At 36.6% G+C, this 26,617-nt stretch overlaps 1 protein-coding gene across 4 annotated transcripts in view; it reads left to right on the top strand.

The window, feature by feature from the left end:
* Positions 1–26,002, top strand: part of KLHL15 (kelch like family member 15) — a 475,484-nt gene extending 449,482 nt beyond the window's left edge. For 2 of the 4 annotated variants that reach the window (XM_049705174.1, XM_049705176.1), the window contains 2 exons: positions 5,649–6,360; positions 20,723–26,002. In XM_049705174.1, coding sequence (XP_049561131.1) covers positions 5,656–6,360; positions 20,723–21,832 — 1,815 coding nt within the window. In that variant the 5' untranslated portion in view covers positions 5,649–5,655 and the 3' untranslated portion in view covers positions 21,833–26,002. Of the gene's footprint in view, positions 6,361–20,722 lie in introns of all 4 variants that reach the window. The other 2 variants (XM_049705177.1, XM_049705175.1) reach the window with 2 other exon arrangements.
* Positions 26,003–26,617: the final 615 nt, after the last annotated feature.

Here is a 26,617-nt window from a genome sequence, read left to right as displayed (position 1 = left end):
TTGGTTGTTTGACACCTTAAACATTTATGTTATAGATCTGTGCTGTCTGACAGAATATAATGCAAGCCACAATATGTAATTTAAATTTTTCTCATAGCAGCAGCTTTAAAAAGTAAAAAACAGGTGAGATTAATTTTAATGTTTTATTTACTCAGTATATCCAAAATATTACTTCAACATGTAATCAGTATTAAACATTTGTATAATGAGATATTTTACTTTTTTTTTTTCTAAGTCTTCAAAATCTGGTGTTCATTTTACACTTAAAGCACATCTCAGTTTGGTCTAACCATATTTCAGGTGTTCAAAAGCCCCATGGGTAGTGGCTTTCATATTGAACAGCACAGATACAAAGAGTAGTTACTCTTGTTAGGGCAGAAAAGCCTAAGGAGCCCAGAAAAGCTAGAAGATTATACTTGTGTGAAGAGAAAAAATGGAAAACAATGCCATTGCAAATGAGGTCCAGTGTTTTGACTACCAGTACATCTCCTGATCTCTTATAAACTTGCATTGTGATAAACCTTAGGGAGGTATGGCGTCTGTAGAGGGAAGTTTGAAGGGTGTTAAGTTCCTGTGGTTCTGTGGGTGATAAGGAGCATTAGGTAAGAGCTGGACAGGGAAGGCAGCATTGATTGACCTCTGCTGGGGTGCCTCCCTCTGGGCTAGACATGTAACTTACGTCAGTTTATTTGATCATCACCCCAACTCAGTAATAATAGATGATGATTATTCCTAATATATGGATGGAAACTGAGGTCAGGAAGTTAAATTTCTCCAGGTCACACCGATGGTAAGTACTAAAAGTGCTCTGATTTCAAAGATTTTGCTCTTCCTAACCACACTATTTTGTGCTTCTTGCAAATCTAGTCTTAACTCTATTTCTAACTAGTTGTATGACTTTGAAGAAAAATTTCACCTGTGGACATTAGTATCTTCATCTCTCAAGTTACAGTTGGCCTGTGTCCTAAGAGACTTGACTGAGAAAATGAGCTGGGATTTGAAGTGCTGTTGCTAAGGAGAAGGGTTTCTCCAGAATTAAGAGACTCCAGGTCTGGAGTCCTGTACTCGTAACTCACTACCATTTACAGACTATATCATGTTGGTCAGTTAATCACTGAGTATCATTTTCTACTTACATACATGCTTCCTATAAAAGTGTAAGATACTGCTGCTTCTCTAAAGCTGTCTTATTGATAGATGCACCAAGCTTTTTCATGTAGAAAAAAATTACTGCAAATTTCCTAGCTATTACAAATTAGTTTTAGAAGAACTTTAGATCAGATAAACTTCAGAAATGCATTGCTAAGACTTAAAAAATAGCTATAGTTGATTTACTTTGCATATCTTTACACGTGCTTTACACATCTGTAAAATCATATAAAAAGTAGAATAAATAAGAGTTTTATTACTAAAAATTTTTAGAGATCATCGTGTTGAATGCTTTTATTTTATAGGTGCAGAGATAAGGCCAGGAAAGTTTGAGTAACTTACTCAAAGTATAGCTATTTCTGCTCTAAAACTGTATTAGTTAGGGACCTTGGTTATATGTAGGAAAAACCCACCTGAGGTAGTAAGGGGGGGGATCTATTCTGAGCATGTAAGGATTTCTCTCAGCACCCATGGGTAGGAATAGAGCTGGGCCTAGGAAGTGGAAAAATGAAGGAGTTAGGGAGCACTCCCTGTCCTCTTGTCTTGGCTTTCCTCTTCTTTCTCAGTTGACTGGCTTTCTCTGATACTCAGCCCACATGGCAGGCAGAAGTTGGTGCCCACAGCTGCTCCTTGACATGTTCTAGTTCCAGTCATACATAGTCGGTGCACGTCTCTTTTTCTCTTTCTCTCCTCTTCTTTCTAAATTCTTGACACAGGAGCGTTCATCTTGATTCATATTTCCCACCCCAGTCTGACCATATGTAACAGGACAAGATCACAGGGTAGATGCCTGTCTGCTAGGAATCCCACTTGGTGGGCTGGGTGCCCAGAGGAGAGTGGGTGCTCTCCTTACATCTTTAGGGTCTTTTGCCTCACAGCTTATCAATCCTCCTCATTCCCCCCACCCACCCCCCTGGCTTCTTTGCCCTATGATGTTACCACCATATTAAGTATCTGGAACCTAGGTTACTTTCTTTGAGAAAGCATAGTATCTCCTTTAAAATCTTTCCTTTAGGGCTTCTCTGGTGGCGCAGTGGTTGAGAGTCCGCCTGCCGATGCAGGGGACATGGGTTTGTGCCCCGGTCCGGGAAGATCCCACATGCCGCGAAGCGGCTAGGCCCGTGAGCCATGGCCGCTGAGCCTGCGCGTCCAGAGCCTGTGCTCCGCAACGGGAGAGGCCACAACAGTGCGAGACCCGCATACCACACACACACACACACAAAATCTTTCCTTTAGATGGAATCTTTGTCCGAAAGGTGAATATTAGTTGTTTGAGACCATATCACATAGTGATAACTGTTGAATAGAGAGGGTTACTTTGAAAAGAAGTGAAATGTATGGTATTTTAGGCACTGTCAAAGTAACAGATTAATGAAACAAAGCAGTTTCCTCTCAAGTATATGAATGCTCATGCCCAACCTTCTACTATTAAATCCACATTAACTGTGACCAATAAATCTTGATGAGTCAGAGTGATAGTTGGTGTCCCTAATTATCCTGAGAAAGATAATGAAATATCAAAATATTCACCTAGTTTAATTTGTTTTTTATTCTAATTATTTTGAAAATTGATAATTAGTGTGATATTGATAGCCTTCTACTGGCCAGAATATTTGATTATTCTGATATGTTCCTTTTGTTCGCAGTATGCATTTGTGTACATGTGCCTTATATCACTTGGAAAATTCTAAGTTCATTCATTTTACCTTTAAAAATAATTCAGGAAATAAAATCTGATAGCTTACTTTAGTTTTGAATGTGTTAGTAAAGTAGTTCTGCCAAGCATTGATTACAGTGTCTAAAATATTTTATATCTGTTTTCCAAATTATAGACAGCGCTTTTGTGTTCTACCTTTCCAAAATGAAAGTATATAGCTTTTGGATTAATGGAGTGCTGATAAAAATTATGATATTAATTTCATCTTGTGCATACTTTGCTGTGTTAGGTAAGTGAACATGTTATGTGGGATAATCAATAAGACTTACAGGTAAGTTAAGGACAAAGGGGGAGAAAGAGGCACCTAGAATGCCTCTTGATAAGATGGGGAATACAAAAGAAAACTGATTGGGGAGAGAGTAGAGTTATGATTGTTTAGACACAATTTTGAGATCCCTGTGGGGCACCCAGAGGTATCTAACAGGAGATTTGCTATGTATAGTACTAGTGTAAGGATAGAGATTGGGACAGTGATGGTGAAGGTACTGATAAAGGTAGGTAGTAGTAGAAACCATGGGTTTAGATGTGATCGTTGAAGGAAATACAGTGTTTAGATGAGAGGAGAAAAGGTGCAACAATAGAATCCTGGGGAACACCAGTGTTTAAGGGATAGCTCTCTTAGATAAAAATCCACCTTCTATTGCTCCTTGTTACTTATCATATACACATATCCTGATCTCTCTCTCTCCCCTCCATATTCACTGATGACTGTGGTACCTGGCTAAGACTCATTTTCTCCACCTCTTCAATGTTCACATAAGACCACTCATCCAAAAACTGAGAGGCAAAGTTCCCTGACCACCTAAACTCTTATAACCTCCCCCCCTTGCTCCATTTTAAAACCTTATTCTCAGGCTTCCCTGGTGGCGCAGTGGTTGAGAGTCCGCCTGCCGATGCAGGAGACACGGGTTTGTGCCCCGGTCTGGGAGAATCCCACGTGCCGCGGAGCGGCTGGGCCCGTGAGCCATGGCCGCTGAGCCTGCGAGTCTGGAGCCTGTGCTCCGCAACGGGAGAGGCCACAACAGTGAGAGGCCCGCGTACCGCAAAAAAAAAAAAACAAAAAAAACCACACCTTATTCTCAAAGCTGCTGGGCCTTGCCACAATCAGGAACTGATCCATACCTGAAATCTTTAACTGTCGGCTTCTCCTCTCTTTTCATTTGGTCTGTCATCTCCAAACTTTACCTCTGTCCTTCTCCAGCTTAGACCTTCTTTCCTTTCCCTGGTTGAGTGTTTGGGTGGACCACGAGCCCTACAGTGAAGCCGCTGGTACCACAGTCACTGCTGGCACCTGCTCTACCTCCTCCTTCAGGGAGGCCATCCTGGCAGCCTCACCACTCTATTACCAGTGCCTTCCCCTTTGTTAACCAAAAGAAGAGCACCTCTGTGTGCCAGGCATTACATTAGATATAGCGGTGCGGTATATGCCTTTCAGGAATCCCCTCTGCCATATTTTAGAAAAAGGACAGTAGAAAGCCAAGAGAAGGCTCATTAGAAGGTAGGTCGTAAGCTATAGAAGAGCATTTTGTTCTAAAAAGAACATAGAAGAGGGTTGTTTTTCTTGTTTTGTTTTTAAATCAGAAAGCCGAGAAAACTCTCTGTGACCTGCATGAGCCTGTAGGGGAGTTTGTTTACACTGAAGCAAGGTTCCACAGGGCACAGTGGAAAGGGTTGGGAGGGAATTCGTGGATGGGATGATGTGTCATTGTGGAGGAAGCTTGGAGCTGTGTGAGGATGAGAGTTGAGGAGAGGATAGATAGTTGGCCTGGGGGGCTTGTGTGGAAAGAAAATTACTTTGCTTCATAAACAGTCTAGTAAGCTGAATTAGTTTATTCTGCTTAAGAGATCTAATTATAATCCCACTATTTGGCTTCGTTTCTCTGATATGCAAAAATGCGGCTTAATTTCCTTTAAAAATTATGTATTTATGTTTTAAATATATAAACAATACATGGTCATTGTTTTTAAAAATAAGGTTAATGAGGTAAGTAAGAAGGAAAAGATAAACCTCAAAGTTTCCTGAAGTCCCACTACCCCAGGGACATCATTTTGGTATATATTCCTCCAGACTTTTTCTAATCTAAACATATATATATATATATATGTATATTTAATTTTTGAAAATATACTGAGTATACTGCAGTTGCCTGCTTTTTTTCCCACATAACAACAATACCTAGTAAATATTATTTCTCAGAATAGGTAGATTGCTGCCATCATTTTTAGTTGTTATAGTAATCCATTGTAGGACTGTACTGTATTTATTTCTATTGTTGGGCTTTTGAATGCTTTCCAGTTTTTTATTATAAATAAGGTTAGAAAGAAAAACCTTGTGGGTGCAAGTTGGCATATGTATCTGATTATTTCCTTTGGGTAAGTTTCTAGGAGTTTTCAAGGTCAACAGTGTACTTTTTGGTTTAATTTCTTATCTCTTTTTCTCATGATTTAGTATTTAGCTGAGAAATCCTTTTTGGTTGATAATTTGGGGACATGTTTAAATATATTTGGTAAACAGTGTAAAATCACTGGGATAGGCATATATTTGTAAGTTAACAATTTACCATTGTTGAATAGATATTTAATAGATTTTTTCCCCCAGGTAGGGAAGCCAAAAAATTAGCCCACAAACCTTTAAGTTGTTTTCTCCCAAAGGGTTTGTACATGTAGGACTTAGGCAGTGGAATTGAGATAATTATAAAAACTTTTTAAGCTCTAAGTTAATAATGTCTTCAGAATGCATGGAAATGATTAACACAGTTTTCTTTGATTACTTTTTTTCCAGGTGATTCATGGCAGGGGACGTGGAAGGATTCTGTTCCTCCATCCATGACACCAGTGTCTCTGCTGGGTTCAGAGCACTGTATGAGGAGGGATTGCTTCTTGATGTCACTCTGGTTATTGAAGATCATCAGTTCCAGGCCCATAAAGCACTCTTGGCCACCCAGAGTGATTACTTCAGAATTATGTTTACTGCAGATATGAGGGAGCGAGATCAGGACAAAATTCATTTAAAAGGTCTAACTGCTACCGGTTTCAGCCACGTCCTTCAGTTTATGTACTATGGAACTATAGAACTGAGTATGAGTACTGTTCATGAGATTCTTCAGGCTGCCATGTATGTTCAACTTATAGAAGTGGTGAAGTTCTGCTGCTCTTTTCTTTTAGCAAAAATCTGCTTAGAAAACTGTGCAGAAATAATGAGACTCTTAGATGATTTCGGTGTAAACATCGAGGGAGTCAGGGAGAAGTTGGACGCCTTTCTGCTAGACAACTTCGTACCACTCATGTCCAGGCCTGACTTCCTGTCTTATCTGAGCTTTGAGAAGCTCATGTCTTACTTGGATAATGATCATCTGAGCAGGTTCCCAGAGATAGAGCTGTACGAGGCTGTGCAGTCTTGGCTGCGGCATGATAGAAGACGCTGGAGACATACCGATACCATCATTCAGAACATCAGGTTTTGTTTGATGACCCCATCCAGTGTTTTTGAGAAGGTTGGTGCATTTGAAAGCAATAGACAGGACTCATCGTTTAGCTAATAAGGCAGTATGTCTTTATAGATAAGATTCTCAGGCTTGGTCAGGAGCCAGAAAGAATAAATAGTTTTTAAGAATAGTTATGTGTAAGAAGTCTAATTTGTTGTAGCTTGTGTATTTAGGTTTTTTAAAACACATTTTGTGGGTGAAAGATGGACCAGGTAGGTGGTAGAATAGTTTCATTTTGAAAGTACTTTTAAAGTTGAAGCATAATTATTTAACCCCAAATATTATAAGTTTGCTTTAGCTTCTCTTTCTTTTCACAGAGTAATTAAATTTGAACTGGGTCCGTCTAGCTCTCTTTTCAAAAATGAATTTAAGTGAATCATGCTGAAATTAGAGTTGAGAGGAGTTTTGTAGTTCTGAATGATAAGTATTAACACAATTTCGTATTCCTCTAAAATGTAGTGAGGAAACATAAAATAGCTCTTGAAAACCAGTAGCCCCTGGCACTGATTTTCTTCCCTACTCTTGCCTAGTTCTGCGCCTCCCCGTCCGTCTCCCCCAGCCCCCTTCACTGTGAATACTAACTAAATTTAATCTTGAAAACATATGTTTGTCTAAAATCGTTGTTTTGGCATTTCTAAACAAGTAGACTATAGATCCTCTATCTACATTGATCAAATATCCCTGTGTGCATTTTACCATGTAATAGTTCTGCTGTCTTAAAATTGTCTTTCTCCAAAACAGCCTTGGCCTTTTTGCATGTAAGCATTTTTCATTTTTGTATCAGAGTCTCAGTTGTGATGCTCTCTTGCCCAAAGGAGAGAAAGCAGTTTCAGTAATTGCTTAACTTAATTGGTTTCTAATCACATGGTTACCTCTGGCGCTCTGTTTACCTCTTGCATCTTTTCTTCTTTCTAGAAAGCACACTTAAAGCTTTGGTCGACACCCTTCATGTTAGGTGGTTCCTCAGCTTTAGTTACCAGACCTGGTGATAAAAATATAATATTTGCAAAGGAGGGTTGTTTACACCATTTGAAAAATAAACAAATTTGCGCCTTCGAATAACACTCAGCAGCCTGGCATGTCTTTTTTTTTCCCCTCTGAAATGCTGTGAAATATCATTAACTTAAACTTTTACTAGATAACTCAGTTTTGTAGGATTTTATCTTTATTCTCAGAATGTACTGATATGACAAATAATTGAAACTAAAGAATACATTTCTTAATTATTTTTTGTTCAGTGATAATCAGCCCACATCAACAATGTAAATCATTTTTCTCTGATGTTTTGATTTTTTTCCTTACTATTGTTTTTATTGCTCTCTTTTCCTGGGGAATCCTGTTTTGTCTTTACATGTTAGATGGAAATGCTTTCCCACTATTAAAGCAAACAAACCCCCCTCAACTTCAGTCTAGATGGAAGTGCTCATGAAATAGAGAATAAAATTTTCCCTCTTGTAGGACATTATGATGGGTAATTGATAGCAGTAAATGATTAAGTGCTGAGCTGCAGAGCCTTTTTATATTCCAACTATCAGTTCAGGGTGGTCAATAGTGACAGTGGCTGGAAGTTAATACCATCAGGTAATTTTGTAGTTTTTTTTTTTTTCCATCATCTTCTTTCTTTCTTTCTTTTTTTGTTTTTTTTTGGCCGCACTGCGCGGCTTGTAGGATCTTAATTCCCCCGACCAGGGATCGAAGCATGGAGTCCTAACCACTGGACCGCCAGGGAACTCCCAGTTTTGTAAATCATATAAAACACCACTTGTACCTTCTGATGGTTCTTTTTGCATATATAGCGTAGGATGTGGTTATTACTTATTGGCCAGGTATTGGGAATCTCATCAGAATAAAAATGTTGTTAAGGCTTCCTTCTTGAATTAATTTCTTACAAAAACTTAATAAGGCCCTGGCTACAGAGAAATCTTTCTGTTTTTTATAATATAAATCTTCCAGTTTTATTTGTGATACTGGTAAGGTAAATGGAAGGGAAGGTAGTTGGTGATTCTTGTCTTAGCAGTGTGTGAGAGATAATGTTTATCAAAGGAATGTGTTGTAAAACACTAAGCAGATTTGAGAACTTATCTCTAGAAATTAAACTTCAGAAACTAGAATGGAAAATTTGGTTGGGAAATAAGAATTTGGACTATTTTACACCATACTGTTTTGAGCTCCTTGAAAATAGGGCCCATCTATTTTTCCTGTACTCAGCACTCTGCAGGTCTCAAACAAGGCCATTTTAAAACCATTATATATGCATGGAACCAGAAAGGGCACAGAAATAAAGACATAGTACATCTGTGCTGGTCCTTTTTTAGTATGAGGATCTACATGGGGAAAAGTGTAGGCAGTTTTGATTTGTGGTTTTATCCTATTTGCTGAAATTTAGAAAAATGGAATGTTAATATGCACTTTTTAGCTTTCAATTTTTAAAAACTATTAGACTTTGTAAACATACAAAAAAGCTGAAGGAACAGTAGAATGATCACCCATAAACATATCTTGTAGGTTAATAGTTGTTGTCATTTTGCCACCCTGTTTTTAGATAGAGAGGAGAGTGTGTGCCTTTATGTTAAATTTTTGTTTTTTGCTAAACCATTTCAAAGAAAGTTGTAGATGTGATGTTTCCTCCTTAACTACTTCAGCAAGCATCTTATCTCCCAAGAGTGAGGAAATTCTACATAACCATAATACCATTATTGAAATTAACAGTCATCTCTTAATATCTGTAATATCCATTTCATTTTCTGATTTTCTCAGTTTTCCCAAAAATGTCTTTTTTAAGCTGTTTCTTAAAGATTGAATCGAGGTTCATACAGCACATTTGTTATTACGTCCCTCTTTAAATCTGAAATTGTCTCTCCTTTTTCTCGTTTATGATGAGGATGCTCAAACATACAAAAAGTTGAAAGAATAGTATAATGAATACCTATATAGCTATCACCTAGATTCAAGAACTGTTAACATTTTACCATATTTTCTTTATGTAGATATTTTTTCCTTTGCTGAACGTTTGAAAATAAGTTGAAAACATCATGACATCTCGTCCCTTAATACTTATTAGCATGCCTCTCGTAAGAATAAGAACTTTTTCCTACCCAGGTTCAATACCATTCCACCCAGGAAAATTAACAATAAGACCCTGATAACATCTAACAGCTAGTTCATATTCAGAGTTGTCCCCCAAATGCCCTAGAATCCAGTCATGGTTTACACATTGCTTTTGGTTATCATGTCTGTTTAATCTTTCTTAAAGAATCTAACACAGCCCCCCACTTTTTTTTTTTTAGAAAGATCAGATTACCAATTGTCCTAGTGTGTCCCCACATTCTGGATTTATCAGATTATTTCCTTGTGTTGGTGTTAACTTAGTTCTTCTCTTCCTTATATTTCCTGTTAACACACCTACTTTTTAGCATCGTGTATTTTCAGGAACAATTACAGGAAAATATTGTTGTAATGCCAGAGAAAGTCTTGGAAAACCACTTAGCAACTCTGATCAAACTTAGAATTTGCCATTCTTTTTTGTATTAGGAGGCTAAGTAGCCCAATCCTATGACTAAAATCATCAAGGACTTTATTCACACTACTCTGCATTAGGTTCCTTTTAGATTCATAAAATTTCCCTCCCTTTAAAAAAAAATTTGGAGCCCTTCCATTCAATTTATTGGAATTAAAACTAGCTAAAATGTCAAAATTAAAAGATTATTCTTTCTTATTAAAAAAGTAGTGTATCTCTAGAACCATGCTGTTCAATACAATCACTGCTTGTGGCTTTTGAATACTTGAAATGTGACAAGTCTGATTTGAGATTTCAAAGGTTAAGATGACAAAAAGGATATAAATTACCTCATTACTAACTTTTATATTGATTATATGTTGAAATGATATTTTGGATATATTGGGCTAAAATACATTATTAAAGTCAGTTTCACCTTTTTGCTTTTTAAACTATGGCCACTAAAAAGTGTAAAAATTACATCTTTGGCTCACATTTGTGGCTCAGATTATATTTCTGTTGCACAGCGCTGCTCTACAAGTTCAGGGAGTAAGTTGTGCTCTAGAAACTCTAAATATGCATACATTAAACAGCCTTTCTCACTTATTTAACCCTCTCCTGGATCCTTAGCCTTTAGAAATGTTCTGTACAGTTTAGTGTTAAGTGAACCTTCCTACTTAACTATTCTGTGGAATGGCTGATGAAGATAACTTAAGTATAGCATCTCTTTGTCAGAATCCTTTCCCTGGCCTCAGGAAAATAAAAAGTGATTGAACAAAGCTTCGTGAAGAAACCTTTAGAGATTTTAATTCTTCCTTTGGTAGTAACGATCAGATCTGAGCAATGGCTTTGTAAGGGGCCATTCTGCCTCTCCCTAAGGAATAGCCCCCACTGATTCCAGGGACCCGAATCATGCCCTCTAGCTGTGTCGAAATCTTTGGGTTTATTCTTCTGCGGTATCTTTTCCCCTAGTCGTCTACTGGATTTTCTCCCCAGCTGAAAACAGACTGTCTTAACTTTTGTACTGACTCTGGGACAGGATCATCACCCAAGAGACCAAGACTTTCCAGATTTCCTCACCCAGTTCCTTAGAGGCAGTGATTCTACTTATCTGAACACCTTACACTTATATGCCAGGCCTTGCACTGAGTGCTCTACACATAGGTAGAGTCTGCAGGTTATCTCTGTTTTGTAGGTAAGAAAACAGGCTCAGAAGAGTTAGGAGTCTTATCCCAGGTTAAGTGGCACTGTGCAGACTGGAACCCGGGTCTGCTTGCTTCTCAGTCCAAGCTACTAGAGTAGGGAGAGGACCCTCATGTACAGGAAGCATGTAGTTAACCCTGTGGGCCTGCTTGGGTGGTTTAGAAGTTGTTACAGAGCTGTGAAAATTCTAACATGTTTGCATGAACAAAACATAGCCTAAGAATTTTAATGGCACTGAAAAAAGTGTAAGATGTGGGAACACTGTAAGGTGTGAAAGCAGAATTCTGGAGTTTTCCCTGTATAATCGAGGAAAGCTGAAAATTAAGGATCTTGTCCTTTTGACATAGTTGGTTAGGAGTATGATTCATTTTAACTATAGTCCATTCTCAGTTTTAATACTAGACTTCAATCTCAGTTTTTACGTAATGCAAATGTCTGCGTCATGTATTTTTACTAACTCTAATGGTCTTTGCATCTGTTAACAGAGATAAGGCCTGACATTTGTCATTCTGAATTTCAGTGATGTGAAGATTTAAATAGTTTAAACTTTGCTCTCTTTGGTCTTTTGGTTTTTAAAAAACAATTATTGCTTTATTGAAAACATTTTATTAAGTAAATGTATATTTGGCAAAATGCCTCTTTTACTTTTTTGTACAGAAAAGATCTTTTTAGCAAAATTGTTAAATTATTCATTAAAATACCCATATGTTGATTTTTTAGTAAAGTGACATTTTAATATTTTTGAACCCAGGGCATCTTCAGTATCATAAATATGCGTAAGGTAAGATCTAGCATATTAATGATCCCCTTAGAAATTATATTAATCATAATCATAAGATCTTACAATTTTTCAAAAGGAAAGAAAATTATTTTTTAAGGAATCAGATTATATAGATGAATTCTGCTTTATTCCAAATATTTTGTTTTATAAACTAGCTCATGATATTCAGATACCCTAATGTGCTTTTTTCCCCCTAACCTGTTAAATGTAATTCACCATATCCCCCCAAATTAGGTTTATTTAACTTTTGAAGAGCAAAGCTAATGTTTTAATGAGAGAAGATGTTAGTTCTCCTTCACTGAGAATATATTTGGATTTAGCAAATCATATCTGCATTTTATAAAAGTTTGTTGTTATAAGGATATTTACAGCCTTGAGATAATTTCGATAGTCCATTGAAAAAAGATAAGTTCATTACTAGTGAGTATTAATCCTAGGATCAGAGTGAAAATGCTTCAGAAAGGCTAACACTTTTTTTTTTTTAATGTCTTTTACTTAAGGACCAGAATTTGTGGCTTTAAAAGCTACAGTTTAAAATGGGGTAAGGTGTCCTGGACTCACCTTGAAACTGATAGAATTTAAGGATTACAAATTAAGTATCCAAGTATACCTTACTAAGACCCTTAGTACCTTCCTAAGAACATGGTAGCTCTCAGAACTGGTCTTCACAAAGCACTGATAATCTTCCAAATATTTCTCTATCAGCATAGTTGGTTTATATAGCATTAACAATGGACTATGACACATAAGGAAATTTATTCTTAATGTGTCGTGCTTGGGTGGTGCGATATCTTGGTTGAGGCACAACCCACTTGGTAATGAAATTGCCTGGGCAAGGACACATCTATGTAAAAATGTAGGGGCTGTGTACCCCTCAGAATTCCTTCACTTAGGCACTGCAACATGATTTGATTAATCTAGCACTTGACCAATCCAAAATTTCTGTCCAGAAACCAAACCATTAACTTTAGTGTTAAAACAGTTTAGCCCCAAAACTCGAAAAAAGTAATTATTTCTAATGACTTAAACTACAGCCAGACAAATCTAGAGGAAAAAACAAATTTCCCTCTAACCCTCACAGTTTTAGAAGAAACAAGCAGTGCTGTATTTGACAATAAAAATATTTTTTAGAAGACAGTAACCTGAGCTTGAGTTGTTTTTGAAAAAGTTTTAAATCCTCTTCATATATTAAATAGTACTTATACAGCTATAAACTTGAAATTACTTAACAATCAGCTCACTTGCCCCTTGGAGTGAAAGCACAGAGATTAGCAGGTTTTTGTTTGAAACTAGGTCAGTGGGTTAAGCGTACTTTCTCAGTCAATGTCTTTTTCTGCATCAGTCTCTTTTTTATCGACCCCTCCCTCCCAGCCCCATGGACTTGGATGATTGTAATTAATACATGTGCACGTCTTTAAAAATCACCCAAGGTGTTTTTCTCCTCTCCAGTCTTCTGCCCTTTGTGTATAGATATGGAGTGCTCTTATTTTCCACCTTTGACTTGCATTCACTCCAGGTTCCTGGAGTTGACTAGGTGTTGACTGCTGTGAAATCCCCTGGGAAAGAGACTGTTAGAAGGTTGTATTAAGCTGGTAGGAACCTACTGAAAATGGGAGTTAAAAAATTCAACCTAACTTGCTGATTTTCCTTTTAAATAAAAGGGAGATGAAGACAAAAGCATAGAATTGGAAACTGACTGTGGAGTAACAGGAGAGGAAGACATGGAATGGGGACAGCCACATTTACTTGTAAAAGGAGAAAATCTTTTTAATGAATTGGGAAATAAAGAGAGGGAGAGAAACCAAATGATACGCAGAAATCGAAAAGGGTCAGAGAATTCAGAAAATGACTGGAGAAAAGGTTAGGAGCAGGAAAGGAACCACGGGGGTATATTAAGATTTTAGGCTTTAAAGTTTTAATTCTCAAATTTAATGTTTACCCAGAAAATGTTACATGTGTCATAGGTAAGCCTTGCTCATTCAGAAGTTAGTTCTAGGATTAAACCTTTTATTTGACTTTCCTTCTGCTCTTCCGTATTTATAAATAAAATATTGACGTAGTTGAGGGTATTTCCATAAGTAGGGAAAAATTGTGTAAAAAAAGTTGTGAATTCTAGAACTTAGTTGTACTATCTACATATTAGTGTAATCAGGTGATAAGATATTCTTAAGTCTTTTACATTATTTTCTACCTTTTAGGCTTGTGCACTCATTTAATTTCTAGTGGTGCTCTATTACTGTTGTACCAAAATTGGAAGGAAATTAGACTTTCTAAGCCTATTTAGTTATCTATCTGTTTATTTATTTTTGGCCTTGCAGCGCAGCTTGTGGGGTCTTAGTTCCCCGACCAGAGATCGAACCTGGGCCCTTGGCAGTGAAAGCGCCAAGTCCTCACCACTGGACCCCCAGGGAATTCCCTAAGCACATTTATTTATTTATTTATAATTAATTTTTATTGGAGTATAGTTGATGTACAATGTTGTGTTAGTTTCTGCTGTACAGCAAAGTGAATCAGTTACACATACACATATATCCACTCTTTAAATTCTATTCCCATATAGGTCATTACAGAGTATTAAGTAGAGTTCCCTGTGCTAAACAGTAGGTTCTTACTCGTTATCTATTTTATATATAGTAGTGTGTGTATATGTCAGTCCCAATCTCCCAGTTTATCCCTCCCACCCGCCCCCCTTTCCCCCTTAGTAACCATAACTTTATTTTCTACATATGAAGCACATTTATTTTTGAGTTAAATATTTTTCACTATCTATAGAAAAGTTGAAGGGATAGAGGACTCATCAAATTGTGCTGAAACTCTTATAAGAAGATTGTCGTGAGGGAGTCCTTTCCCTTTCCCCCATTTGCCCTGGTCACTTGCCTTCTGAAGCTGTCAATACTTTAGACTCTTGCCTACTTGGAGAAGACAGGATGTGTAATCCTTTTAAAATTTGTTTTAACTGTTTGGTATTTGACTGCAATTATAGTGTTACTGAGAGGATTTGTGCTTAACAGGAACTAATTTTTTAAAATAGCCTTATCCCTGGTCATTATTCAGTTTTTCAGGACAAAGGGATTAATTAAAGGTACTTTGTAACTAGCTTTTTGTGTGTCACATAAATCAATACAAGCTTCAGTTCTGAGCATGATTTTTTTTTTTTTGCGGTACGCGGGCCTCTCACTGTTGTGGCCTCTCCCGTTGCGGAGCACAGGCTCTGGACGCGCAGGCTCAGCGGCCATGGCTCACGGGCCCAGCCGCTCCACGGCACGAACCCGTTTCCCCTGCATCGGCAGGCGGACTCTCAACCACTGCGCCACCAGGGAAGCCCTGAGCATGATTTTATAAGTAAACCTCTGATATCAGGGTAGATGCTTTTGCAGTACAACATATAAAGACTTCCACATTTTACTGAATATCAAAATTAATATCAAATGTAGCTGTGGTTCCCAAAGACATAATTTGTTTTCGCACTAAAGCTCCATGACAGTAACTGCTTTATTTCTGGGTATTTCTTTTGAGAATACTGAATCATGGAGGAAGAATGATAAAACTGACAGCCAGGACTCAGTCTTCCTTCCACATGACACCTTATACTCATCATTGCAAAAATTAGGTTAGCAGTTTTGGATGTAGGAGGGCCAGAGAGATGTCTGTTCATGCAACTTACACCTTTTATAAAGGTGGCTCCATGGTCACACAGTGACTTGGGGACAGTGTCAAGTCTAAAACCTGGGATCTTGAGTTCAGAGATTATTCTAACCCTCAGTCCTCACCCCTCCCACCTCCCTACAACTGGATAAACTAATCGAAGGCCTTTTGTTTCTTTGGTTTAGTATATTGGGCATTTAAAAAATCCTTTTGAAAGGTGAAACAGCTGATAATACCTTAAATTGGCTGGCTGAAAGCCTTAAATAATTTTTTAAACTATAGCCTGTTTTAGTAGATACTTTTAAATTGTAGATTTTTAATCAAATAAAGGTAGTAAGCTCTATGGAAATGCCTGTTTTAATTATATTGCCTGCTTCATTTTAATTCTTTCAAAATTAAGAGCAGTATAAACAAATTACCTTGAAAAGTTAAAAAGTTAGTAAGTGGATTATATAACATTTTGACAATGAGAAGAGAATCATGGAATTTTTACCCAGTGCTAATGGCTAGCTATTATTTCTTTGACTTAATAAACATATTTAGAGGAATCACATTCAAAATTATTAATTTCTCACATTTTCTCTACATGCATATGTGCATGCACACAATTTCATTAAACCAAAAGATTAGAGGAGGAAATGGCCAATTTAAAATGTTCAGATCACTGTTTTTAAGAGGTAATAAATACTTTCACTTCAAAATGCTTTTCATAATATAATTTTTTAAAATATCAAAGCAAGAAAAGTGATAATCTTTCCAAGTTTTAAAATAAGACAGCTTTTTAAATCCTAGGAAGGATAAGGAAAGTAATTCAGAACATGAAAGAAATGTCATTCTTTCCATATCTTTCTTTTGAGAGAGCCTGATACACAGATAGTTAAACTGTTATATGAGGAGCAAATGATGAGAGAAATGGTTTCTCTGTGAAAAGATGAGCCACACGTTTCTTTTTGGATAGCTCCCTTCATTAATGCATTTTAAGTGATTCCATTCACAAAGAAGCTTTTGGCCCTACACTTTTTGTTTTAAAGCAGAGTGTATCTGTAACTACTTTGTCCAGGATTATCACAGATTCATTAATTTCCTGTTTCTATCATGAATGGAGAAGCTAGTTATGCTTATTGATATTGTGTGGTTTTAGAGGAAAATTGCAGCAATAAGTAGCCCTGGGAAAAGGCAAGGTAGGTCTAGAACTTCTAGCCTTGGCAGAGAGAAGTAGGAGCTAAATTTCTTTGGTTAGAATATCTCTTAGGGTATAATAGCTATCTAAAAAGGCACAACTTCCATTATTGTGGGCTTAGAGGTAGAACAGATCAGGTAAAGATGTAGCTTTGACTGGGACTTCAACATAGTGCTGAAGTGATTCTTGTAAACTCATTGGAACCCAAGTATCAAAGGAGCATGATAGAATGAATAGGAAGAGGACAAAGGGACCAGAAGATTGGGTATATAAAAAAAAGAAAAGGCTAGGAAGTGACTCTAGGAAGCCATTAAGCTGGCCCAGTTTGACATGATCTGCAAGAACCTGGGGTTGAAAGGTGGAAAGCCATTATAGTCCATTCTGCCTAGTCCTCGTGTGATGCTGGAATTCCTCTCCAGCCCTCCTGTTAGGTGGCCACACCTGCACTACCTTCAGTGGCAGGATGCTAGACTCCAGAAGTAGTTCTTCACTTTGGGAACATGTACCTGTACCCTTTTTACTGTAGTCCCTGTAGAAAAGCCCAATACAGACCTATTTCGAATCTCAAAAGGGCAAGCCCCTCACGAGCTCACTGGTAACTATATGTTGTACTCGTATTATATACATTTTTCCCCTGCATATACTGCTGACTGTGCAAAACAGTCCATTTTTATTTTTTGAGAGTATTATATATACAGTTCTGCAGGTTTTGTCATTTTGACATTTTGAATGTCTGTGTTAACTGCATGTGGATTAATCTCATTCCTTTTAACGATTGCATGTTATATACCAGAGTTTGGTCAACCAATTTCATATTAATAGATATGTGAGTTGTGCCCAGTTTTTGTGCTCTTACAAATAATAATGCAGTGAACATCCATTATGTTGTCAGTCCTAATTGCAAAGCTTTTCCTTATATTGGCCTAAAGTCTTTCTCTTAACTTCTACTTATTGGTCCTGAAAACAGTTGCCATCTTTCTCTCCTGAGTCTTCTCGTGGATTGAAACATTCTTCATCTGTTTGACCACTCTTCCTGTGACTTGGATCTCTTTGCTGTCTTCTCGGCATGATCCACTTTGTTGTCTAAAGTACACTGGTGGAGTTGAACACTTAGTTGTGGTTTCACCTGAACAGAGAGGGTGGGACTGTCTAATTCAGTCCATGATTTTATTCTTCAGACTGTCATATCAATTTGTTGGTTCGCAGTGAGGATAGAGTCAGTTAAAGCTTTACATTTGGAGTTTGTGGATCCCTGGAACATCTGATAAAAGCTTTGGACTTCCCCCCTCTCCCCCAAATGCATTAACATAACTACTGTTGCAATTTCAGGTGGTTCGTGGGTCCCTAGTGTTTCTGTTTTCTTTATGACTAAGCTTTGTTGATTACTTTGCTGAAGTCATAGGTTCTCTCATTCTGTAGCAGTGTTGTTACATCATCAAAAATTAAACCAGAAATGGTCAGTCTTGGCATTACTGTGTGAGTATGTGTTGCCTCCTAGTTTGTAGTGCTTTCTTATATGCAAGTGCTAACTAGTTTTTAACAATGCAGGATCAGGCTCAAGCTAACCAGTCTTAGTTCGGAAATCTGTCTGGTTTCTAGTCCTCTGCCATCCTTCATGATTCCACACACATTACAGAGAGCAGTTAAGCAACCTTATCTGTGAAGGCTCCTAGGATCCCAGGACGTGATTTGTGAGATCAGATGACTTGAACTCGGTGAGAATATCTGCCTGGTTTTTCTTTTTTCTCAGCCATCTTGGATTTAAGTTTTTTCTTAGTTATTGTGTTTGATCTTCAGATTGGAAAGAATATAATATTCTTAGCCGAGAATGGGAATAAGATAGGAGGCTGTTTCTCTTTATCTTTGTTAATATTACATTAACCACCTCCTCCAGGGGGGAATTCACTTTTTCCTCTACTTTTTTTTTTTTTTTTTTACTTTAACCCCTAAAATGCCATTTATTCACTATCTGGCACTTTGTAAAGTCACAATTCCTCCTAAGGCTTTAGCTTTGTTCACAATATTCTTACAGCTCCATTTCACTCTTTATAATACTTGTTTTATGTGCCTGTTTTTTACCATCTGTCGTAAGTGGTTTTTTAACATCCGAATTCCAGAAAGCTCTCTGCAGCACATCAGATTTTTTAGATACTTTCCCCCTTTCTTCCCCTCATCAGTATGTTTTGCAATTATGTAGTCAGCATTATGCTTTTGAGAGCCTCCAAGCCTTCTTGAGCTTCTTTACACAGTTTCTGATCTTGGAATTGATCCTGTTTTTCCTTTGAAATCTTGAAATCTGCCTATCCATTATGGGCAGCATTCCCCTTCCTTTCTTTCTTGATCTCCAAACAACACGGCTGCTTCCTCTAAAGCTTCCTCCTACTTGCATGTCATCAGTCATGCTTTTCTGGTGAGGATTAGGTACAGAGTAACAGTTTTTCTCATTTCTCCTCTACTTTCTGGAAGACTGAATATTTACACAAACAAACGCACATCATCAGATGCATTAACGTAAATTGAGTGACACTTCCACAGATGTCCCCTGGTCAGTAATAATAGCTAATAACAGCCGTAATTTTTTCTGCACTGCCACATGACAGGCACCATACTAAGTCCTTTCCGTGTAGGATTATCTTGCCTGTCTCCTACCTTAGGGTTATGAGGTGTAGGCGCTATTGTCCCAGTAATACAGATGAGGAAACTGGCTTAAAGATACTGAGTCACTTGCCCAAAATCACACAGCTTGTGAGTGGCAAAGTCAGATATTTCCTAAATTGAATTGTTAATCACCATACTGGGCTGCTTGATGTCATGCTTAATTACTATGCTGATTCTGTTACTTCAAAACCTGTGAGGCAGTCAGACTACTGGCTGTGCACAGTAGGCCCTTAAATATTTAATTTGTTAGCCTAATGACCCCTCTAAGAGGAAAGATCGTATAATTGTTCTTAATACAAAGAATTAATCATACGATCACAATGATTGGACATACAACCTAATTCCTCCTAGCAAAATAACTGTGAAAGAAATCAGCAAATAATAATAGTGAACAATTTCAATAAAGAGAAAAAGTATAAAATCTGTTGATTTTATCTCTACAGGATCCAAATGGTAACCATCCAAATCCTAGCCCTCTTATCTCACCCTTGTCATTATGATACAGGCTGTTTCTGCTTGGTTTCCAACTTCCTACCTCTTTCACAAAACATCCCTTGAATGTTTTGGACCAGTTTGATATGTTCTGTATCTAAAGTTCATAGCACTCACAGATGAGCTATACAGCTTCATACCTAACTGTCAATTGCCTCATTTACTTAAAACTGGTAGATGTGTATTTGTTTTCATTTCCTGAAATATACTCTAAGTTCTTTGAGGAAATGGACCACATCTTATACTCTTTTTTTTTCCATCTCCCCACAGTAGTTAGCATGATACTTAAAAGTGCTTCATAAGATGTTAGCAGTCATTATAATTAGGTAGTTCCAACCCCGAAAACAAAAAGGAAAAAGTTTGACCTTTTCTTGTCAACTGAATTATTACTATAGGAGTTAATGATATCACACCAAGTTTTTATGTCAAAAACCAACTGAGAATTTTGTGTGTATTTAAATTTTTACTAACTCACTAACTTAATTCCCCAAATTATTCAGCCATGGGTGTTCTTACAGTGTTCCTTGTGGTTAAGAAAACCAAGGCCAACATTTCCTCTACTGTGAAACCTCTACTTGTCCTCGTATAGCCACCACTTGTAGCCCAGGGCCCGACATATATTAGATGATTAATACATTTTGTTAGAGGAATTTAGCTTGTGCCTGGAAAATAACTTGTTTACTTTTAAAAAGATTGGGAATGTGCATAAATTAGTACAAATAGAAATTACAAAAACAAATATGATAAAAGCTTTGTAAAAAAAATAACAGAAAGTATGTGATCTTAACAGGAAATCAGTTTTAGTAAAGTAGCTTAAAATCATAAGCTAATCATCTTAGTGGGCTTTGATATTTTGTTTGCCATTGATGTTTTGTTTTTTGTTTTTGTTGTTAAATTCTTTTACTTGTATTCTTAGGTTAAGACATCAGAATTTTATAGATACTCCCGACAGCTGCGCTATGAAGTTGACCAAGCCTTGAATTACTTTCAGAACGTTCACCAGCAGCCTCTGTTGGACATGAAATCAAGCCGCATCCGCTCTGCCAAACCCCAAACTACAGTATTCCGAGGCATGATTGGACATAGCATGGTTAACAGTAAAATACTTCTCTTAAAGAAACCAAGAGTCTGGTGGGAACTGGAGGGCCCACAAGTACCTCTGCGTCCGGACTGCCTTGCTATCGTGAATAACTTCGTGTTCTTGTTGGGTGGGGAAGAACTGGGCCCAGATGGCGAATTCCATGCTTCTTCCAAAGTGTTCAGGTATGACCCGAGACAAAACTCTTGGCTCCGGATGGCAGACATGTCTGTACCACGTTCAGAATTTGCAGTTGGTGTTATTGGAAAGTTTATTTACGCTGTAGCAGGCAGAACCAGAGATGAGACTTTCTATTCAACAGAGAGATATGATATCACCAATGATAAATGGGAATTTGTGGATCCTTATCCAGTTAACAAGTATGGACATGAGGGGACAGTGCTCAATAACAAGTTGTTTATCACTGGTGGAATCACCTCATCTTCCACCTCCAAACAAGTGTGCGTGTTTGACCCCAGTAAAGAAGGGACCATAGAACAGCGGACCAGGAGAACTCAAGTAGTTACCAACTGTTGGGAGAATAAGAGCAAAATGAATTACGCTAGATGTTTTCACAAGATGATTTCTTACAACGGCAAGCTTTATGTCTTCGGTGGTGTCTGTGTGATCTTGAGGGCCTCTTTTGAGTCTCAGGGATGCCCTTCCACAGAAGTGTACAACCCAGAGACTGATCAGTGGACCATCTTGGCGTCCATGCCAATTGGTAGAAGTGGCCATGGTGTGACTGTGCTGGACAAACAGATAATGGTTCTTGGAGGCCTTTGCTACAATGGTCATTACAGCGATTCTATTCTCACTTTTGATCCGGATGAAAACAAATGGAAGGAAGATGAGTACCCGCGGATGCCCTGCAAGCTGGATGGTTTACAAGTATGCAACCTGCATTTTCCAGAATATATACTGGACGAGGTCAGACGTTGCAACTAATGGCATCTTTCTCCCTTCAATAAAGCCAAACAAAAAATTTGTTTGAGACAAAGTAGTTAATTAAAACACATAAAGAAGAACCTCACTAGTTTTACTATCAAAGCCATTGGTCTAATACATGAAAATGTTCTCGCATCCTGTTTTTTCTTTTTAGTGGCCTCAAACTCATGCAATAAGTCAATTCTAAGCACTAGCTCTTGAAACTACTTCCAGAAGCAGTTTAATAGAACGATTCACTTATCTGGGAAGTTGATGTTATGCTTTAAACATTTCTTTCAAATGTCAGTGTAGGAGTCATGCATCTTCTAAGAGAAGACCTGATAAGTGTCACTGGATGTAATTTCAGTTCCTATCTCTATCTGAAATCTTTTTGAACATTTATTTCGGTGTATTGCAGTCTGTTAGACTTTTTGATTTTATTTTTTAAGTTTAAAACTCTTGACCTTTTTGCATGGCTTTTTGCTGAAAATGCAAAAATATAAATTTTCTACAAATTTAACTTTTTTATATTCAGAACACTATTTCTAAGCTGCCTTCTCTTATCTGCATTGTGTTAGTGAGAGCATATCCATACTTGCTTACATCTTATGAATATATAAGGCACATCCCCTTTTATGCGTGGTTAGGATTCTATATTTTTAAGCTAGTGCACTTGCACACACGGTTTGCCATACTTGTTGTATTCTAGATGTAACGTCTTTTCATGTATTAACATTTTTAGAAAGTTAAAAGAACTGGAGTCCTCGTTTGGTATCAGAGTAGCCTATCTTCAGTCCATACTGATTCAGTAATATTCAAACTCCTTATATTCCTGAAACATGTATGGTTTTATGAAAACTAACATTTTATGTTTTATTTTCAAAAGTAAACGTTAGTGTTGCTTATCGATGTATGTCTTCTTTTTGAAAATGTTTTTCTTTGCAGTCTGTTTAATGTTACCCTGTTTTTAGTGAGAATCGGAGTGGTATATGACAAGCCCTGGCCCTGCAGCGTGCAAGCACTTTTAAAGAGAATTTAGGTAATACCAGAGTCCTAAATAAAGGCCCCTTAAAAGTAAGTGCAACTCCCATTCTTTACATTCAATAAGGCTGCTGCATCTGTTATTGAATGGAAAGTAGCAACTTGTGGAAAATTTGAGCTCAGTTTTGACTTAGAGGTAAGGAATAGAATTATAATCTTAACTGGTCATATCTACTTGTTTATTTAGTACAAAATATTTAGTGGCACTGGGGATGTAAGCCCTCAGCTTTTGTTTTATTTACTGAAAGCTACTAGCATGAAAGATAGTAACCTCAAAGTTCAGAATGGATCAAGAATAACTGTTTAAAAGCATTTATAGTAAGTGTTTTAGGATTAGCCGCACCTTTCAACTCTTTAAACTCGAAGAAAAAGCATATAGTTGTCAAAATTAAGCAAGAATAACCAGGGAGTGGATCATTCAAACTGATGCCATTTTCTTCTGAGTAGACTCTATATATGATACAGACTAGATCTACACTGGCAAAACTTGCCAGATCTTAGGATATTGGTGCAATATTGCAATGCCTTCTATATGGCTGTTGTGTAAATTTTCTAGTTTCACTTTTTTTTTTTTTTTTTTTGCTGCTGCCGCCACTGAATATAAAATGGAAGAGTGAAATCATGGAAATGTGAAGACTTGTTTCATTTTTGCAATTAAAATAGACAACTATGAAAAAAACCTGATTTTAAAACTCTACAACTGGAGGCTAGAAACAGTCAGGTACATAAGTAGTTTTTTAAAAAGCAAAACATTGGGATTGGCTTTAGAAATCAACTTAATATTCTTTTGTATATGAGACTTAAATTTTTATTAAGTGGTCCTATCATTTACTTTCAGTTTCTAATAATGAAATTCAGTATCCTGTTTCCCATGGTAATATGGGTAAAAGCCTTTTTCTACATCTTAAAAATCATTTTTAGTCATTTTACTTTTGAAAACTAGGAGTTAGATTAGCCGTTTAATTCTTTTTCTAATATATTAGTTGGCTTAGTGTTTTATATGTGTGCCGTCTTGCTTTAAAGAAAATAACAGTAACGTCTTCATTATTTTCCTCATTGTTGTCTTTTGCTGGAAAAGACCGAGACAGGGAACCCCATCAGGCTTTTACACTCCAGTGGTGGTTCTCTTTAATTGCTTAGATACGACTTCGTAGTCCTAGTTAAAGTAAGATCTGGGCAAACAATTGAATATTCTTGGTCTTCATTGTAAAAACACAAGGCCCAGATCAAAGTTCATGTTTTGGAAAATTTGTGAAATCTTTTAACTTGAACTAACTCTGGGTTAAGCTTCACACGTAAGTCATGTCTGACCTGATGTCAGCTGTAATCAGTTTTGAGCTTTAAGAATAGTTGTTATTGCTTGGGTTCTGAATGTATGAGAAAACTCTTCTGTTTATATGTAGTGCTAATTTAGCTTATTTTAAATCCATGATTAACTTACATTCCCTTTTAAAATTATGGTTTAATTGCTGAAAGAGATTTATTTTTGTTATACTAAACTATGGAAAATTTTTTCATAGAATTTTTTTCAAGTTTATTTTTTGTGTGCTTCATTTGGAACCATTTTTGTTTATATACATTATATGTGCTCAAAATAGTTTTTTTAAAATTCAGTAAGATTTAAAACTATACAGTGTAATTGCTGTGATCTTTGTGTGTTAATTTTCACTTTACATTTTAAATGCCAGACTTTACAAAAACAGCTGATTTTTGTTAATTGCATCTTAATTAGAAACGTTTGTTCTCTTCCATGTCTTTGACCTTCTAAGTTTTTATTTTAATCTGCTTAAAGAAAATCCTTGCACTACAACCTTTTCATAAAATTCAAGATTCTCACGTTGAAGGTTTTGTATTGGAAGAAATACTACTGGTTTTTAAAAAGTAAAGCTTAATTAATAGAATTATTAGCTTTTCTTGAGACAGCTTTCTCTGTGTCCTCATTACTCTGTGTGAGTGTTACTATAATTTGTGAAATATTGACTGAGCCCTTCACTTATCTTTTCTAAAGCAGCACCTTTGGACACCTCATTCTGGGAAGCCTGCTCGAGTCATAGTAAAGGACACACATTTGTGTGGGGAGAAGTGGTAAAAATGGTTTTGTCTTAATTACATGAAACTAAGCTTTAAAGTATTTTATAACAAATTATTTGAGCTGCATTATCTAAACATGTCAAACGTTCAGTGGGACTATTTTTATATATGTATATGTGGTTGTAGGTCATAACATTTCAGTTTATAATATAAATTGTTATTTCAGTTTATAAGCTATCTCTCAGAAAAGACTAGCTCTTTTGAGAATACGTAATTTAAAATTTTAGACTGAAGTAAAACACAACATAGATAATAGTGTAAATTAGATATAAATGAGGGCTATATGGCAGTAAAACTGCTCGTGCCATTTTTCCTGTTTGCCTATTATACATTTTTTATTTTTTTTTGTACTCTGAACATTTTTAGGGATCATACATTCTATCAGATTAGAGTTGGTTTGGGGATAAATATCTTCTAAAAAGAGATTTATCTTAAAAATGAAAGTCCTGAAAAATTAGTTTATCAAGAGTTTATAAAGTCAAATATTCAATAGACATAGACTGGAATAGGTAAACTCATGGAAGTCGTTTCCTTTCAGTATACCAGTATAACTTCAATATTACACGAGTAACATTGAGAGAATGCTGTCAGCTTTGTTTGTTCCTCCTTAATGTTCTTAGATTTTCTTTTTACATCTTTGGGAACAACTACATTAAAAACCTTATTAATCAGTATATCAGTAAGGATTAGGTGTTTGCTTTCTGAAGGAATGTTCCAGTGAGGTGATCAGAGAGGTTATTTTCTATCTAACTTGTATATGCCCTATACCCCTTGGGCATATTTTGTCTATAGAAAAAATATTTTGACCTTTAGGTACATTTTGGGCCAGTAGTCAAATAATCCTAGGGCCGATTTAAAAATCTTAGAATAATTTAAGGTTTGCCTTTTATACCTGTTTTGGAAGCCTTTACATTTTTGTCAGGTAATTTTTCCCAAGCCGTGAATATAATCTATTCAAAACATGTTTATGCTATCCATTCTGTTTTTAAATTGAAAAAAAATGTTAAAAGTGTTTATGAAGAAAAGTTTAAATAAAATATTTTTAATCTTTAAAATATACTTCATCTCTTATTATTTACTATCTTGATATAATCTATCACTTTCAAAGTCGCTCATGACTTGATTAACAGTATACATTTTGTTTTCCTTCAATGTGCCAAGGAAGTGCCACAAAAATGTAATTTCTACTGATGCTTTCAGCCACAGATTGAAATGAGAGCATTTGAGTGAAATTATTTACACTTACATGCAATGGAAATTTTATAGTGAAGCCAAGTAATTAAAGTTCCACTAACAGAGTTTTGCAGAATGGAAATAGAGAACTGAGAAAAAGCATTTATAAGCCCTCAAGCCTTAGTTTGGTGATTTTTAGATTTCCTTAGCATTTTTGATTCATTGTTCTTAAAGGCATTTCTGAAATTAGGGAATACGGTAGAAATGAATCTGCTACAACACAAGCACTTGGATATATTTAGGCACATGTGTGCCTTCTTTAAAACGGACTCCTGAGAAACATGGACAGGATTCCCTGGATCCTGGCCTCAAGCCACCTTTCCCGCCTCTTTCTGTCACTTCCCGCACTCTATTCTGTTGTGATCTTTGCTAATTTCCAGCTTCAAATCGCTTGCCTTGTTTCCCCTTCCCTGCTTGCAAAGTCCACTTATTTTGCAAAGC

This window comes from Orcinus orca, chromosome X, assembly GCF_937001465.1.
Source record: "Orcinus orca chromosome X, mOrcOrc1.1, whole genome shotgun sequence".
NCBI lineage: Eukaryota > Metazoa > Chordata > Mammalia > Artiodactyla > Delphinidae > Orcinus > Orcinus orca.
This window is presented reverse-complemented; position numbering and strand designations above follow the sequence as displayed.